This window comes from Gymnoscopelus microlampas (assembly GCF_963454915.1).
Source record: "Gymnoscopelus microlampas genome assembly, chromosome: 6".
NCBI lineage: Eukaryota > Metazoa > Chordata > Actinopteri > Myctophiformes > Myctophidae > Gymnoscopelus > Gymnoscopelus microlampas.
In genome coordinates this window covers 32,165,137-32,182,764 of record NC_139943.1, presented here as the reverse complement: position 1 = coordinate 32,182,764, position 17,628 = coordinate 32,165,137, and the positions used below count along the sequence as shown (strand labels likewise).

The window sequence follows — 17,628 nt, the reverse complement described above, 5'->3', positions numbered from 1 at the left end:
CAGTGTCCTGCCCACTGTGCCTCCTCAGGTTTTATCTGAAGACGCAGCAGGGGAGCTAATGCCCATCGTTGCCGGGGCGGTCTTCACCCTGACAGCCCAACTCAGCCAATCAGTGCTGTCAGAGCACCAGCAGGGGGTGGGGCTAGACGGCGGGGCGTCCTCTGGCTTCGCCTCCATCGCCAACTCTGCTCTGCACCTCATCCTCCGCAAGCTGTTGGACTTCATCCTCTGTACAGGTGAGCGACAAACCAGCATTTTGACTTAAGTGAACCTTGCCGAGATATGTGGCCCATGGGCCAGGAGTCTATCTCCTGTTTCTGTAGAGTAAGGCGGCTTGATGTACAAGTACATCCCCTGTACATGATGTTAGTATGTCGCAGGGACTTACCCCCAATCCAACCCTTGATGCCGAGTGCCAAGCAGGGAGGCATTGGGTCCCATTTTTATAGTCTTTGGTATGACCTAGCAGGGGAATTGAACCTTGACCTCCCAATCTCAGGGCGGACACCCTAACCACAAGGCCACTGAGCTGGTGCATTCATACATATCATATACATTTTGAATCATATTTAAATCATGTAATTTTCAAAGCATTATTGTGACTGGTATCTGTTTCTAGGCGGTGGATTTCAGCGTCTGCGTGCGCACCTGTACGGCTCTCTGCTCTACTACCTTCAAATCGCCCAGAAACCCGACGAGCCCGACACGCTACAGTCAGGTCAGTCTGTAGCACGCATGCACACACACACACACACACACACACACGTAGAGCTGGTTTGTAGTTTAACCCATTAATTCATTCAGTGCCAATTACGTCTTCGACGTGGGTTTTCCCAACAGCCCAGAGTGCCACTGACGTCTTTGACGTGTTTTGGTGTTTTCAGTGTTTTTCCACTAGATGGCGCTGTTCGCTAACACATATGTGACCATTTCATGCACAGACACTCAGATCCAGGAGATCACGTGATCCCATCTTCAATTGACTTCCTGGTTAGCGTATTTGGGGAAACGGCTGTATCTTGCTTTCCTTTTTCCCCTGCATTTTTGATGAGACATGGTATATTCAACGGCCTATAACAAGCGAACGGGGGGTCGCGATGACATTTTTCATTTTTTCCGCGGAAGCACAGTGAAACCCTCTGTGTTTAGCTAGCGTGTAATTCATCCAGATAGAAGCTGTTGTTGGAGAATCTTTTCTATGGTTCATGAGTGTGAAGTCTAGATTTATATAAGTACAATACAAAAGATAAGGAATCAAAACTGATTACATATTCTTTTTAATGAAGAAAAAAAAGAGCTAAGATGACCTGTAGAATTAGAGAAGTGTCTTGCTTTGAAAAGAAGGTAAAGTGAGTGAACTGAAATGAGCTGCAACGTCTTAAATGTTGAAGTATTGATCTTTAATTGGATCTTTAATTTAATGCATCCCAGCTGCGGTAACCAATGAAATGTCTCGCTGCAGGATCATTAAGTGCAATCTATCTGTTCCAATCCAATGTGCGACAGCAGGCAAGTCTATGTGGGAGCGTCTGACTGCTCCTGAAGACGGTTTCTCCAAACTGCAGAGAGAGAACCTGGCCATCATTGAGAGCTACGGCACGGCCCTCATGGAGGTGGTGTGTCGCGATGCCTGCGACGGTCACGAGATCGGACGGGTACGAGCAGCATCATGCACTGGACTTAATGACACCATGAGTTTAACCCCTGGCTTCTACTCATTTGCTACTCATCTCTTTTTAGTCTCATTATCCTCATATTGCTTAATTGTGTACTCTGTCGACGTGGTATGGCTGTGTCAGGTGCCATAAAAGGCAAATCCACAAGCTCACTAAGTGTCGCATTGTGCCGCGTTGTGAGCTTGTAGATTTGGGTTGGTACCAGGGGGTCCCCAGCAAAATTAGTTAATATAGAGTCACAATCATTTGAACCACTTTGACCGTATTTTATACTTTGGCTATTAAAAAATAGCAGATATACAAGCTCATATAAGCTTGTTGATCTGCTATTGAAAAATTGTGAAATATTTTTGGGGGTCCGCAGACAAATTCATAATTTGTCCGCAGTCATTTTGGGGGTCCTTGACATGAAAAATGTTGAGAACCACTGCTCTATAACACTTCTCTTCCTGTATTTCCTCTGATGTTCCACTTCTCTCTCTCTCTCTCTCTGTCCCACAGATGCTGGCGTTGGCTGTGCTGGACAGGATCCTGTCCATCGACCGTCAGAGCCAGTGGCTGGTGTACGTGTGTAACAGCGGCTACCTGCGGGTGCTGGTGGAGAGTCTGAAGCAGGACGACGTGGCCCTGCAGAGCCTGCTCACGCCACAGCCCCCGCTCCTCAAACCTCTGTACATCTATGAGAGCAAGATGGTGAGGGGAGGAGACCAGAGTTATTAGAGTTAACTAAAACTGACCAAATAACGAAAACTAGAATTGGAAAAACATTTGAAACAAAACAGAACAAACAAAAACGACCTAAAATCATAGAGAAAATTTCCTTAGTTTTAGTCTTTGTCAAAAATCTTCAGAAATAAATATATATATTTTTTTCAGACCTTGTTGAATCTTTCCCGATTAATCCATTTTAAAATAAAATAAACACCCAGATTAACAGAAACACTAAACTAAAACTTTACAAAAAAAACAATTGCATTAAAAACTAACTAAAACTAATCAGAAAACTAAACTTCAATTGAAAACAAAAAGTCAAAACATAAAACAAAAACATGAAAAATAATACAAAAAATGTCCATAATCAAAACAACGTTGTGTCGTGTCGTCCGCTGTGAGTTCAGGCCCTGCTGACGCGCGTGGCTAAGACGTGCCAGGGGGCCGTGGAGCTGCTGCGCTGTGGCCTGGTATCCCAGCTAATCGAGTGTCAGGTGTTCGACATGGTCCCTGACAGCGACCCACACAGGTAACCATGGGCTCAGGGAGGGAGAGAGATGGTGTGAGGTCATAATGTGCATAAATACACCACCGTATCGCCGCTGTCGGTTATATCTCCATATTTCAATTATTATTTTGTTATGTAAATTAATGCCCTACTACGTTGTACAAGAGTGTTGTGCAAAAGTAGCAAAAACGGTTAATGCAGTACAAGGTATACAAGGGTTCTGCCCGACTGCGATGATATGTATTGTACTACAGTGGTTCTCAGAGTGGGGTCCAGTGACCCCCAGGTGTCCTTGGGGTGGTTCCAGGGGAACCCCAGCGAAATGTGTTAATACATTTTAACCCCTTAATCCATATTTTATACGTTGGCGATTCAAAATTAGCAGATATACAAGCTCACAGCTGCGAGCTTGTACATTTGCTATCTTTGAAAATGTTTGAAAAATATCGAAAATGTTTGAATGTATTAACATAAATCTTCTCTTCTGGGGGTCTGCGGCCAAATATACACATCAATTTGGGGGTCCTTGGCATGAAAAGTTCGAGAACCACTGTTGTACTATCCAGAGAACTTTGCACGGTATAATGCTTATATAATTCTCAGTGTTTCTCTAACTGTGTGTGCTCCAGGATGATGAGGGACCCATCAGGTTTCATCCCCAGTCCTCTAGACCGCTACAGGCAGATCCTCCTGCCCACACTCACACTGTTCCAGGTCATCCTCACCTCCACCACCACACACCACCAACAGGGGGCAGCACAGGTAAGCAACCTGTAACATAATCACCAATTTTTTTGTTTTTTTTGTTGAACATTTCTCTTCTGAAAAGCTTTTAAGTTGTTTAGTTGCAGATCATTTTACCACTTGTTAAGACATCTTTGCATCTGTGCTGTGTAACCCATTCCAGCCAAAGGATTTTCAAATCTTAACACATTGACTGCCAGGGTATATTCATAATATACTCACCCAGTGCCAGCGATTTTCGTTTTTTATAACCTTTTCAACCGGTCACAGAAATCTTATATCCATAATGATCCATCGTCTAGCCGGCAGATGATCGTTTCGATCAGCCTCAAATCGGGAACGTCCCTGCGATTGTCGGGAGAGGCGGACCAGACCCTAAATTTGCCCAATTGTCCTCTAGCGTGAGGCCATCATTACCGCAACATTGTTAAAACGTCAAGACACTTCTAATAGTTAGGCTGGATAAATGTAGAGGACATATTCTACATATGTGCAAATGCACTTCTGTAGCAAATACGCCAACCACAACAATAACACAATAATTTATTCCATTCTAGCAGATGCATTGCCAAGTAACCTGCACCTTCTTAACTTGGGATCAATACATTTATGCAGAAATACCTGCTTGCTTCTGTGTGTGTGTGTGTGTGTGTGTGTGTGTGTGTGTGTGTGTGCATGCATGTGTATGTGTGTGTAGGTTCTTCAGTGGTTGGTTGTCCATGCAGACACTATCCAGTCCCTGCTTCGCTGTCAAGATCTCAGCATGGGAACTCTACAGGAGTTGTCCCTGCTTACCGGCATTATCAGCAAGACAGCCCTGCCAGGTACTACACACACAGTCACATGATTTATCCAGTGGTCTAGTGATAGGATAGCGTGTCTAATATACTGTTGTGATTTCTGTCTGTATCATTTCAGGAGTTCTTGACATAGGAGGAGATAATATCAATAGTGCCGCTCTCCTAGAGGTCAAGAGTCACATCATCAGATTTCAGGTTGGTGAACATCCACTCTTTACCTTAGCGTCGAAAATAGCCCATCTACAAGCGTCACGCTGCGATCACACTCTCTCAGGCCAAAGCAGACCATGGATTTAATCATTTTATACTTTAAAACATTTTCCAAAAATAACCGATTTACAAGCTCACAACACATCGTGACGCACTGTGAGCTTTTAGATCAGCTATTTTCAAAAACTTTCAAGAGATTGATTCATACCGAACAATTGAAACGATGCTGGTGATTATGCAAAAATAATGATAATTGCGATTATCTCAAATGATTGCGATTATGTAATAATTGTGACAGGCCTAGTAACGCTTCTTGTGTCTGTGTAAGTTGGAACTATTTCCTCTTAACAATGACCAGTGTGAAATGTGACGCATTGTGAGGCAGTGGGGAGACTATTATTGTGAAGGGTTGACCGGAAGGGGCTGTTTGTTAGTTGTGACTGCTTTGTTTACGTGCAGGCCAAATGGCAGGGCGCCACGTATAAAGTTGTGTTCTGGATAGGCCTGTCACAATTATTACATAATCGCCTCATAGCAATTATTTGAGATAATCGCAGTTATTTTGCATAATCTTTTCCATGTTGAAAATTGTTCATACATTTCATATATTTTCCAAAAATAGTGGAAATCAACGATCTACAAGCTGACAATTTTATTTCTTTACATATTTAAGTTATTTGTCATATTGTCTGCCCTGTGCATTTTTTGTTTACAAAGCCTTAAAGGCAAACTGAAATGTAATTTTTATTCATACTCTATGTTGCAATGTTCAATGCCAAAAACATAATTAAATCGTTAATCGCAATTTCGGTCTCTTGGACCTTCATCAGGCATCGTCACTTCATCGTCAAGTAACAATTCATAATCGTGACAGCCCTGAACTGAACTGACAAAAGTTGTCCTAGTACGAGCTAACAGTGTTGTTCCTTCCTGGCAGCGTTTGTGTCTTTCCCTGCTGGGCCGCCTGGCGGGCAGTGAGAGGGAGAGACTGTTGAAGCAGGCTGAGGTGGCCGCTCCTGGAGACCCGGCAGAGCGCCGCGAATTGATGGAGGTGGCCATGCAACAGGTAATGGAACAAAGTAAACTGACTTAACCTGTCTTCATTAAACCAGTTAATTAAGAAAGTGCTTATTAGGATATGAGGAAGTTAATGCTACAGTTAGCAGCGCTGTTTTAATCTTTTACGCAAATATGCTGCCAGAGATGCCAGTGTCTTCTGTGGTGTTCATTTTAAATTATTAGTCGTAACCTACGTGTGTGTGCAGCTAACCTCGCACACCGCTTCACTGTTCAGCGCCAAATTTCTTGTGCATGCATTTTAAATCATTAATTTTACACTGAAAATCAATGGAGGTCGGATTGGCCTGAAACTTTGCCCAAATGTGGAGATGACTAACTTAAGTGTATGACTGGCCACATGAAGTCCAAGATCGACAGGGAAGCCTTGTTTTAATACCACTGATAGAAGTTGAAAAATCACTATAATAAGGTGACCAGTATACCACCTCTGGCATATTATGTCTGTTAATGTTATTGTCCTGTATTTGTTATTGCTGGCAAAGCTGTGAAACATTTATGCCTCTTGACCAGTTCACACTCGTTAAATAGACTTAAGTCTCAATATGGTTTTGTTCTGGTTAAATAAAGATTAAATAAAATAAATATATATGGTTGTGTCCCTCAGGTGTGTGCTAACATCATGGAGTACTGTCACACACTGCTGCTGCAGAGTTCACCTCAGGCCCAGTTCAGCATCTGCCTCTTCGGCACCTCTGGCAGCGAACCAGGTGGCAGAGACGGTCGCACAGGTCAGTGATGTACTCCCTCCTCATAACTCAGAGAGAGGCTAGCCAGTTTAACGAATTTGTGTCATTAACGCGTTACCAAACTCAACTAACGAAGTGTGAACAGCGCTCTTGTCCAGTGATGTGACTGAAGCCTTGTTGTTGTGTTTTCCTTTAGACCTACCATCCACCATGTTATCAGCGGCCTCCTCCCGTGACCCCGGCCTGGGCTTGGTGCTGTACCTGCTGAAGAACAGCGCTGCAGATTTCTTCAGGTTCCAGCAGAGCCACAGACAGAGCCTGGGGAAACTGCAGAGCCTAGATCAGCTGCCTCCAGAGGAGCTCAAGGAGGTGAGGAATTAGGGTTAGGGCACTCGGCGTGCAGTGGTAAATGACCTGCCCACCACCGCAGAGTTTAGTTTTTTTTTTAATCCACTGCCATCATATTGTCTCCAGTTCTTCTAACCACAGGTCTTTGGTGTGTGTGTGTGTGTGTGTGTGTGTGTAGCTTTGTCAAGGCTTGGTGTCAGGTCCAGGTGGGGTGGAGAAGATCTCGTCAGTCCAGAGGAGCCTGCTGGCCAAAAGACGACTGGTCCAGCTCATCAACAACAGAGCGAAGCTGCTAGCCCTCTGTGCCTGTATCCATTCATTACTTATGGAAACTTTAACCAAACAAGTACCAAACAAGATCCTCCACAGTTACAGGTTGTGTGATGCCAAACCTTTTTGCTTGAAATTCCTTTATAATCACTTGGGGTTTAAATCTTAAACCCTGTATACTTATTTGACCGGTATACAAATGGAAGAGAATGAACTGTATAGACCATTTGGTTCCATTTGTACCCTCGTAGAGTTACAGATCTGTACAGGGTCCATTTGATTCCTATCTATTAACCATTTAGCTGCCCCCTCCCCCCTTGGAACCCCCCCTTTTTTCTGGTCCAGAAGCGTCTGCTTTGGTATTACCACACTGTTACATTATACTGTGAAATGCCTTGACCTGACCTCCTCTCAGACGTGATAGAGACCTGCTTATTTGTGTTGTGGCGCCACCTGGAGTATTACTTGTTGTATTGCACTCCCACTGACCCCAAGGACTCTCTGTTGCCCGGAGTCGGTGGCTTCAGGTCACGTCTTGGTGACGGTAAGAAGTCTGACGGAACCTCTCTGCTCTGATTGCATAGTGAACCTGGACTGACATCATTTTTTTAATGCAATGTAAACCAGGAGGGAAGATTTGAACACTTAATATATTTTGCTGTTGTATTTAATCTGCAAAGAAATCTATTAAGATGCTTGTGAAAAAGGTGCTGTAAGTGATTGTTCTTTTTTATTATTATTAAAAGGTTGAGGCTCTATATTCAGAATTTCTGATAGTAATCATTGTTAGTGTTTGTTCTATGAAAGGAGTCTTTCTGTCTCTCCAGCACCGATCTAATGAACAGAAATTACATTTTCAGGTGGGCCACCAATTTCAGGAGAGGGAACCAATTTATCACTTTCAACTTTCAATTTTTTTTCGGTACATTTTCTGATTTCAATTGTTTATCCTGTATCAGTTCTCTTTGATGATTGGATGAAATTGGTATCACAACCTGAAAATGTATTTTCTGTTTACTAAAGAGCTGGAGATACCGGGAGACCCCTGTTACTGAACAGACATGGTTACTATGGCAATATAGTTATTTAACACTTATTTGAACAAAATAATACATCTTACTGTATTATTAACTATTTTATTATATTATTGTATTATTATATTATACAATAATTATAGTATTATACAATACAATTATTATATTATATTATTAATGTTATTTATATTATTAATAATTATTAATATGAATTATTCATAATTATTATAAAATTATACAATACAATTGTATTATTATATTTTATTATATTATTGTATTATATTACTGTATTATTAACTATTTTGATGGCAATCAAAATGAAGCTTTTTTTTAATCCTTGTTCAGATCATTAAACTGCATCATTCATGGTGCTTCGTCATTCTTTTCAGACTCATTTGGCGGACTGCGTGGAACTGGAGGACGTCTCCTCGGCCAGTCCAGAGTCAGCCAGCAAGACATAGAACAGGTACAGTAAGACAACTGTGGGACTGTGAATGCTGTTTCCCATGTGCATGAGAACAACACTTTACCCACTTTAAAATTAAACTAAAAATAAAACCTTTTCGAGAAGTGCCTTTTTTGGTGTGTGTGTCTGTGTGTGTGTGTGTATATAAAATAACGACAAAACTACAAATATTCTCACAATGCATTGCGATTTAACGTGTGAGCTTGTAGATCGGTTATTTTTGCTATTATTCCTCAAATCGATGTATTTATTATAGTCGATTATTTTTCATAATCGATCAAATCGGTTAGTTCGATGAACTGTTGCACCCATAATTTTAATGTATACTTCCACAAGTATCGATCCTTCTGTGACGCTTCACTCTTGTCTCTGCTTTGCGTGTGCAGCTGCAGAGCGACATGGCAGCAGGCTTCGGCGAGGCTGTACAGAGGAAGTTGCTGGAAGTGGAGGGGTTGTACAGCCAGGTCCGATCTCGCTACACCTTCATCCAGGCCCTGGTCCGCAGGATCCGCGGACTGCTCCGCCAGCCCAAGAGCTGAACCGCCTGCACACCTCCATTTTGCTCTGACGGTTAAAGAGCTGAGAGGACTCCAAACAAACTCTTAACGCATACAAAAAAACAACATTCTCCAGGAATTCAGACTTACTGCCAAAGGGATGACACACAATATTTTCTCTTTCCTCCAACACGCAACCGTTTTCCCAAGATCCAGTGGAATTGTACCAGCCATTCAGAACACAGAGTAGAAAGCAGTAACTCACCACTTGCTAGCGTCCCTAATCTGGGGCTATCGTTCCGCGAAAATATCCGATCTACAAGCTCACAGCGTTTTTTTCCTTCAAATTGTACGCTTGTAGATCTGCTGTTTTCTGCGAAGATAATTTGTGTCTAGTGGAAACATTACGGGACCGAGTATAGAGGCCCTGTGAATCTGTTCAACTAATTACAAGGTTTAAGTGGCAAAGCCTCTGTTGTACATGGACTCCCTGGCTTGGTGTAATGAGTCTTGATGCTGGACTCTATATTTCTATTTGTGTTCACTTATTTTCCACTAACCTGTTCCAACTGTTTTGCAAGGTCTTAACAGACAGTAATTCTGTCTGTGACCCCTGTTGATGATAATGACGAGTACGCAGATTTGACGACTTTTTGATGAGCATTCATTTAATGAATGATAATCAAAAAGTCATCAAATTTAACTTTTCAGAACTCTGTCATGAAATTTCTACTTCTAAAGATTTTGGAATTTTAATATTAATTTTGATATTTCTGTTTGTTTTTTGTCATATTTTGAAAATAAAAAGGTTCTTGAGTAAATACTGTCTGCTTCTCAAAATCAAAAAAAATATTTATTGATGAAATGATAACCCTAAGAGAGGAAAATACTGTATGACAGAGTTGATGAGTTGGGTCTGTCTGACTAAATGGCAAAGTCACCAGTGAGCGCATTGAAATGTTGCATTTACTGTATAGAGTATATAGTATACAGTATACAGTATATACTTTCTCCAAAGCACTTCACAATAACACACCAACAGCGGAGGAAACCATATTACAAAGCACCAACCTGCTCATCAGGAGAAGTTAGGCGTTCACTAATCTGAGTTCCCAGAAGTGTTCGCCAGCTCTCGCATACAAACGGGAGGGGCGAGGAACTTCTGGGCCAAAACCCCTGTATTTTTGGACGGGATGTAACTTACGCTCAGAATCTGAGCGGACACGCCTCTTACCGGTCTGAGAGCTGTGCAACTCGTCTAAACAGTCCGACAAGAGGCAAACAGCAGTACACAACACTGGCGGCCGCAATTTCTCAAGGAGAAATTGCTTCCCGTCGCTCCTATTTACATGCAACAGCCACTGCATGTGGATCCCGCCCCCTTTTCTTCATTGGCTATTGATTTGAATCAGAACGCAGTGGCCGCGCCCCTGCTGTCCAGGCTCTGAGCCGAAGTCTCCCAGACTAGGCGTTCACTGTCATGCTCAGGGTCACTTCTGACACACAGCCAGGGAGGAGCCGTAGATTGAACCTTCCCATTCTACGACAGCTACTCTGCTGTACCTCCTACGCCACTGCTCAGGAAGTAGAGTGGCAGTCTTAGAATGATACATCTGTCCAGGATCTCTGCACGGGAGGTGCTGTGTTCCAGGGTAAGAATGGCGCTTGAGACCAGGACCACCACCATGACACCTTGGACCAGACATTAATCAGAGGGCTAAACACCATCTCCTTGCCGGATACTGGGGGCCAACCTAGAATAGTCCAAACTAGCTGTTTGCTGAGGTTGTATGTTTAAATGCCCTACACATCAGTCAGGTTTGAAAGCCAATATTCGACTGTCAGAGAACAAGCAGAAATGCAGGAGGGCTGTGGCTTATGCTTCATTTATACTTGGGTGCACATCATCTTGTCGCACACCTAAAATAGATCATAACGGGTAACGCTGTGTGACCTGTTATAAGCTTATATTATATATACATGTGCTATTTTAGGTGTGCGACTCCAGACGCAGGGTATAATGTGTTCAGCTAAAGATGTTTTGAAAGCCAATGTTTAAACTATTTGAGAACAAGTAGCTAGAGGTTGTCCATGCATTGAATAAAGATGACTTTCAGCATTTGATTGATTGATGTACTTTATTTAGTAAGACATGAGAACATCAGTACATGGAAGTACAAATTCACAATACAAGGTCTAAGACTCATTAAGCACTGAGCTTGTTTAAGATGAGATCCCCATGCACACAAATCATGATGACATAAGAGACAGACAGATATACACTCAGACAGATATACACAGATATATAGACTCCAGACGCAGGGTATAATGTGTTCAGCTAAAGATGTTTTGAAAGCCAATGTTTAAACTATTTGAGAACAAGTAGCTAGAGGTTGTCCATGCATTGAATAAAGATGACTTTCAGCATTTGATTGATTGATGTACTTTATTTAGTAAGACATGAGAACATCAGTACATGGAAGTACAAATTCACAATACAAGGTCTAAGACTCATTAAGCACTGAGCTTGTTTAAGATGAGATCCCCATGCACACAAATCATGATGACATAAGAGACAGACAGATATACACACTACTATACAGAACGTCATACAATCAGCTTACAGGTTACTGCTATGAAGAGTGAAAAATGTGTACAAGAGAAGAAAAAACGGGGAGGGGGGGTGGGTGGGGGGTAGGTTAAGACTTAGACAGGGGCCATTTTCGAATTGCAGCCTCCTGAAGGTGTGTCTTTAGAGCAGTTTTGAAAGTGAGTAGGGTTTTACACTCCTGTACTCCCTTTGGTAGGGCATTCCACATTTTTGATGAATAGCATGAGAACGAGTTAATTCCCTTTGTTGAGCCAAATCTGGGTTGAACATGATTCGTGGAGCTGCCTCTGGTGTTACAGTATGATCGTGGACTAACGTTTTTGAAGTATTTTGACACATACAGGGGGATCCCAATGTTGTGGTGTATCTTGAAGACCAGGCCCAAAGCAAGTTGCTGTACTCTGTCCTCAACCCTAAGCCATCCAATCCTAGCAAAATGAGCAGGGGTTAGATGAGTTTTGTGATTGAGGCCAAGAAGTAGCCTTACTAGTTTGTTTTAGGATGTTTGGAGCCTTGTTTTTAAGGCCTTGGAGGTGTTGTGATACCATGAGGAGCATGCATAATCGTAATAACCTTGAATGAGGGCCCCTGCAAGAATCTTCAGAGTATTCTACTGACTAGACATCCAATCCTATACAAAAAGCGTATTCTTTGGTTGACCTTTTTGATCACTCTTAAGGCGTTTTTGTTACCGGAGAGGTTTGCCTCCAAGATGGAACCCATGTAGGTAATTTCCTCCTTTCTTGTGATAACATCATCATCACCCACTTTGATCGTGAAACTCTCAGCCGTCCTAAGGTTAGAACTGGACCCAAAGAGGATGGATTCAGTTTTACCCAGGTGTAATGATAGTTTGTTGTCAGAGAGCCAGATACAGATCTTGTTGAGTTCAGAGCTGAGAGATTTCTCAACCTGCAGCCTATCCCTGTCCGAGACCAGCAGAGCCGAGTCATCTGCGAACAGGAACAGTTTGCAGTCGCAAGCTGAAGACATATCGTTCACATATATCAGGAACAGTAAAGGTCCTAGTATACTTCCTGCGGAACACCACAAGTCAGCCTGGGTGCCGTTTACTTCCACCACTTGCTCCCTCCCTTCCTGGTAGGATCTCATCCAGCTCACCAACGTATCATAAAAACCTATTGCTTTAAGCTTATCGATCATAATAATAGGGTAATTAACGGTGTCAAAGGCCTTAATTCAATTTGTGATTTTTCCTTTATGATGCTAAATATGTTGATCTTACTAAAACTGGAATGTTACCAACACACTGTGTCCGCACGCTCATGGATTAATTAATAATAGATCTATATCTGATCAGAAATACAGTGGATCCTCCCAGGCTAGTCCAAGGTAAACTACTGATGTACTTGTGATTCCATTACCTTCACTCTAGCACCACCATCAGCCCAAACGTTAATTTTTGTCATGTCATATTACCATTATGAAATATAATCCCTCAAAAACACTAGTGGGGAAAAACTATCTACAAGCTCACACGCTGACCATGGTAACGCGTCAACTCGGAACGCGTTGATGACGCAAATTGACGTGTTGCCAGGGTCATCGTACACGTGATAGTGGCCGGTCCATTTTTTTCAGGGACGTTAGTGCAGTTTCCCAAACAGTGGGTCGGGACCCATTTGTGGGTCGCGGACACATTTTTGTGGGTCACAAGCAACTATCCCTTCATATTTATTAAAAAGTTTCCTACATTTTGTTTTGAATTATTGTTATTTCAAAACATTAAAAAAAAAAAAAAATTCAATGCTTTTTTTCCAAAATAATGTCATGAATAAATGAAAGAAAATAAAAGAAATTCCATGAATTAGAAAACCCATGTTTAAGAAGTAATGAAAATAGCCAATCTTCTAATCTACAAGCTCACACGGCTCGAAGTGACGCGTTGTGAGCTTGTAGATCTGCTATTTTCACTAGTTTGGGTCCCCGGCAAACATCTGATTTCTCTTTAGGGTCTTGAGCTAAAACGTTTGGTAACCACTGACTTAGTTTATAGATCCATGTTGCCGCGTGGAGTTTCAGTCTGAAATTGGCTGCAGTGTTGGTGATTACAAGGGGGAGGGGATTAGAATTTCCCTAAACCAAGAACAAGAGATCCATGGATCAGCCTACATCTGATGTCATCGCACAGCTTGTTTTAGCAGATATTCGCTGATTGGCTTGTCGTTAGACCCACCCCCACCTCCGACTCTCATTGGACGGTAGGCCTACTTTTTGTATCGAAGATATCCTAGGCCCACATTTCAACACCAGACCAAGAGGCAGTCCACTCAGAGAGTGGGCGGGGTCTATGGTTTGGAACCAGGCTAGATTGTAACTACACGCACAGCTAACAACAAACGTACGTCTGACGTCACGACTTCACATGCGAGGATTGGTTGAGATGCACAGCCTATGTCACGCCATGTCACACCTCGGTGGGTATTTAAAAGGGAACACTGGCCACAGTCTAAAGAATTCTGTTCTTTACATTAGCTTATTTCTCACCTTTCTCTCTGTCTCCTGCTGTGACAGAGCAGCATTCAATCTCTCTCAAAATGTCTCAAGCACAGCTGTTCAGGGCTTTCATACACGAGAAGCTATCTGTGGCCTTTGAGGAGATATTTGAGATGTTTGAGAAAATTATAACTGCATACGAGGAAGAAGTTCCTCGTTCAAAAGCAGCGAGCGAGCACAAAAGGAGACTGCTGTCCGCCATGCTGAGGAGGGAGGAGTTGGACACCATGTTGAACAGGGACGAGTTAAAGAGACAGCTGGACGCCATGTTGAGATGGGACGAGTTCTACAGAACAGAACCTCTCCAGGTTTTGGCCAGTGAAATGGAAAAGAATGAGGAGGAACAACAAGAAAAGGAACTTGCACTACTTGGGTCAGAAGAGGAGGAGGATATCCCAGAGTTTACACTATTGCCAGTGGCGAAGGGTGAAGATGCTGTTGAGGAACCTCTCTCCTCAGACTTCCATCAATACCAAATTTTGGAAAATGGAATGACTGTGCCACTACTCAGCGCCTCAAGCCCAGGGTGCACCTTACCTCCACTGTTGGAAATAGAAGGTAATGGAGACGACCATAGAGTGTCATCAGAACCAGAAAATCATCTAGATTCAGCCTGTCATGTAGAACCATTCGTACCTTCTCCCTCTAGTGAGACCAAAGACATGGTCTTCGGTCTCACTTTGGAGGAGACTAGCGACTGTGACATGCAGACTTTTTGTGACGGCATTGAGTTCATGGCACCTCTGGGATTGTGTAATGGCTTGAAACCACCAAGCCCAACTCCAACACCATATCAGTGTAAAGTATGTGGGCAATTTCTTCGTAACAAAGTTTCTTTAGTACAACATGTTAAAACCCATCCTTGTGAATGTGGTCTGTGTGGAAAATGTTTAGAGCCTACAGACAGCATCAAACTTCACCTTCAAACTCACAAGCAATGCAATGTTTGTGGTAAAACATTTTCTACATATTCAGTTTGTGATAGACACATGATGGCCCTTCATTCTAGGGAGAGGCCCTTTGCCTGCACAGAATGTGGTAAGGGGTGTACTACTATGTATCTTCTTCGAAGGCATCAGCTAAGCCACACCAAACCATTTTGTTGTCCATTTTGTGGCAAAAGATTTGGCCAAAAAACAAGTATGGAGATACACATACGCGCTCATACAGGTGAGAAACCCTATGGTTGTGGAGTTTGTGGCAAACAATTTGCTGAGAGTGGGACACTAACGAAACACCTAAGGTTACATTCAGGGGAGAAGCCCTATGGTTGTACAGTTTGTGAAAAACGATTTGTTCAAAGTACACATTTGAAGGAACACATGAAGATTCACAGCTGAATCACCACTTTTGCTGTGAGCAGCAAAAGTTTGGGGACAAAAAAACACTGACGAAGCACATGGAAATCCACAGCGAATACTTAATGCATAGATTTTTGAAAAGCAATGCACCAAATGTGTATAGACTAGAATAGTCACCTGGCTGCACAACTTGGATGACTAAGATATCTTGAGGACTAACTGGTGACAGGTTTATAGCTAATTGTTAAGATAAGCAGCTTGAAAAGAAATCTGTGAAGTTACTAGCCATAACCACTTTACTTGTGAAGGTTAGTGAAACAATAACTGGTGTTACCAAAACACATGTCAGTGTTCACAATAACAGTATGTGGATTAGGTCTAACGACTGCCCACTATAATAATATAACACACATGTATGTATATAACACTTTTAAATGCTTTACGAAACAGGATACAATTACTGCAGAACAAAGCAAGAATTACAGATAAAAGAATAAAAATAGACAATAAACTAACATAATATAGGATTACACACAAATAGGTTCAGCTTCTACTAGCCCTGGGCCTGTTTCACGAAAGCGGAATTAAATCATCCTGGTTTGAAAGGCAAATCCAGGTTTGACAAGCCTGCTCATTACAGCCTGATTTATTCAGTTCCACGAACGCCAAGCCAGGCTCAGAAGGAGTGACTTTGTCGAGCCAGGATCGTCAAGCCAGGCTGAATGCGCGTGCACGTATTCCTTTAAAAGACCATGAGGTCGAGCACAGATTTACTGATCCTGAAATGGAGAAGAAGGAGACATCACAAGTGAGCGTGTTTACACCAAGCTGTGATTGGTCTTTTGAAAAAATATCATTGGACAGAATTGTTACTAGGTAGATTTGCTGAAACACTTAGAATAATTAAAACATTTCTCTCTCTGATACCTTCGGCCGCAGTTGTCCCGGGGAGCGACCCACAGACACGTGGTCGGCACCACCGCGTGCGCCTCGCCCGACCCACTTGCCGAAAATCAAAGATCTACAAGTCAAAAACTTGCCTTTTGGCGGCCGGGGGTCCACCTGTGGACTCCGTGGACCCCCGTGGACCCCCGGCCACCACGTGGACCCCCGGTGACCCCCACTTGCCCCTGTGTAGGGGCAAGATCCGCCAGGGGAAAAAAAATCAACATAACAACATTAGCAGCCCCTCACCCTATAAGTCGCCTTTGTTTTCAAATGGGGCTCATTTGCATTCGGCCGAATTGTTAATGAGTGGCCATTAAGCCCCTTACAGACCAAACAGACTGGTTCTGACTACTTCTGACTGCAACAGACTGGTATTTGGTTGGCAAAAGTTGGCATTTAGTCTGTCGGCCGACTCGCCCTTTGATATGCTAATTCGAATAACTTCCAGCCCAATCTAGAAACCCATCACCAAAGAAAAAGGAAAAACAGCGCCCTCTGCAATTCTTGAGAGATTACTTTCAGCCTAGTTGCCAAGTCTGCTTATTATAAGCGACTTTGGGCTTGTTTCCCTGCAAAGTCACTTGGATGTTCCCAGCGTTTTTTCTTTTTTTCTTCACTGATGTGCAGTGGTGTAAAGTAACAAGTACATTTACTCAAGTACTGTACTTCAGTACAATTTTGAGGTACTTTTACTTTACTGGAGTATTTCCAATTGTCTATACTTTTACTCCACAACAATTATTTGAAATCAAATCAAATCAAATCAAATCAAAGTTTATTTATATAGCACATTTCACATGATAAAATCAAACAAAGTGCTGTACAGGTAAAAACACACAACAATGCAAAATAAACAGTCTACAGACATAGCATACAAAAATACAAAGATTAAGTGTAAATAAAAACAAATCAGCTATTAGCACCAGTCGATGGAGAGGCAGAGATACATCAACTGGCAATATAAGCCAGGGAGAAATGGGAAATGAGTCTTTAGTTGTGATTTGAAGGTAGCTAGCGACTGGGACGCTTTGATATGCAGGGGCAGAATATTCCAGAGCCTGGGGGCAGCCACTGCGAAGGCCCGGTCACCCCTGTTTTTTTTAGTGGGTGTTGCCGGCACCTCCAGCAGTAGCTGGTCAGCTGACCTCAAGGCTCTGGGTGGAGAATGATTCGAAATTAGATCGGCAAGGGACGGGGGTGCCAACCCATTTCGAATTTTAA

The 17,628-nt window shown here is 42.6% G+C and overlaps 1 protein-coding gene across 2 annotated transcripts in view; it reads left to right on the top strand.

Annotated features, from left to right (window-relative positions):
* The window catches only part of nup205 (nucleoporin 205), a 34,838-nt gene extending 24,987 nt beyond the window's left edge, over nucleotides 1-9,851 (top strand). Inside the window, exons 28-42 of one of the 2 annotated variants that reach the window (XM_084059739.1) lie at nucleotides 29-236; nucleotides 620-718; nucleotides 1,510-1,655; nucleotides 2,178-2,369; nucleotides 2,795-2,916; nucleotides 3,525-3,657; nucleotides 4,337-4,463; nucleotides 4,558-4,634; nucleotides 5,587-5,715; nucleotides 6,334-6,457; nucleotides 6,612-6,784; nucleotides 6,942-7,071; nucleotides 7,449-7,577; nucleotides 8,457-8,533; nucleotides 8,920-9,851. In XM_084059739.1, the coding sequence (XP_083915865.1) occupies nucleotides 29-236; nucleotides 620-718; nucleotides 1,510-1,655; nucleotides 2,178-2,369; nucleotides 2,795-2,916; nucleotides 3,525-3,657; nucleotides 4,337-4,463; nucleotides 4,558-4,634; nucleotides 5,587-5,715; nucleotides 6,334-6,457; nucleotides 6,612-6,784; nucleotides 6,942-7,071; nucleotides 7,449-7,577; nucleotides 8,457-8,533; nucleotides 8,920-9,072 (2,019 nt within the window). In that variant the 3' untranslated portion in view covers nucleotides 9,073-9,851. Of the gene's footprint in view, nucleotides 1-28; nucleotides 237-619; nucleotides 719-1,506; nucleotides 1,656-2,177; nucleotides 2,370-2,794; nucleotides 2,917-3,524; nucleotides 3,658-4,336; nucleotides 4,464-4,557; nucleotides 4,635-5,586; nucleotides 5,716-6,333; nucleotides 6,458-6,611; nucleotides 6,785-6,941; nucleotides 7,072-7,448; nucleotides 7,578-8,456; nucleotides 8,534-8,919 lie in introns of both variants that reach the window. The other variant, XM_084059738.1, reaches the window with a different exon arrangement.
* Nucleotides 9,852-17,628: the final 7,777 nt, after the last annotated feature.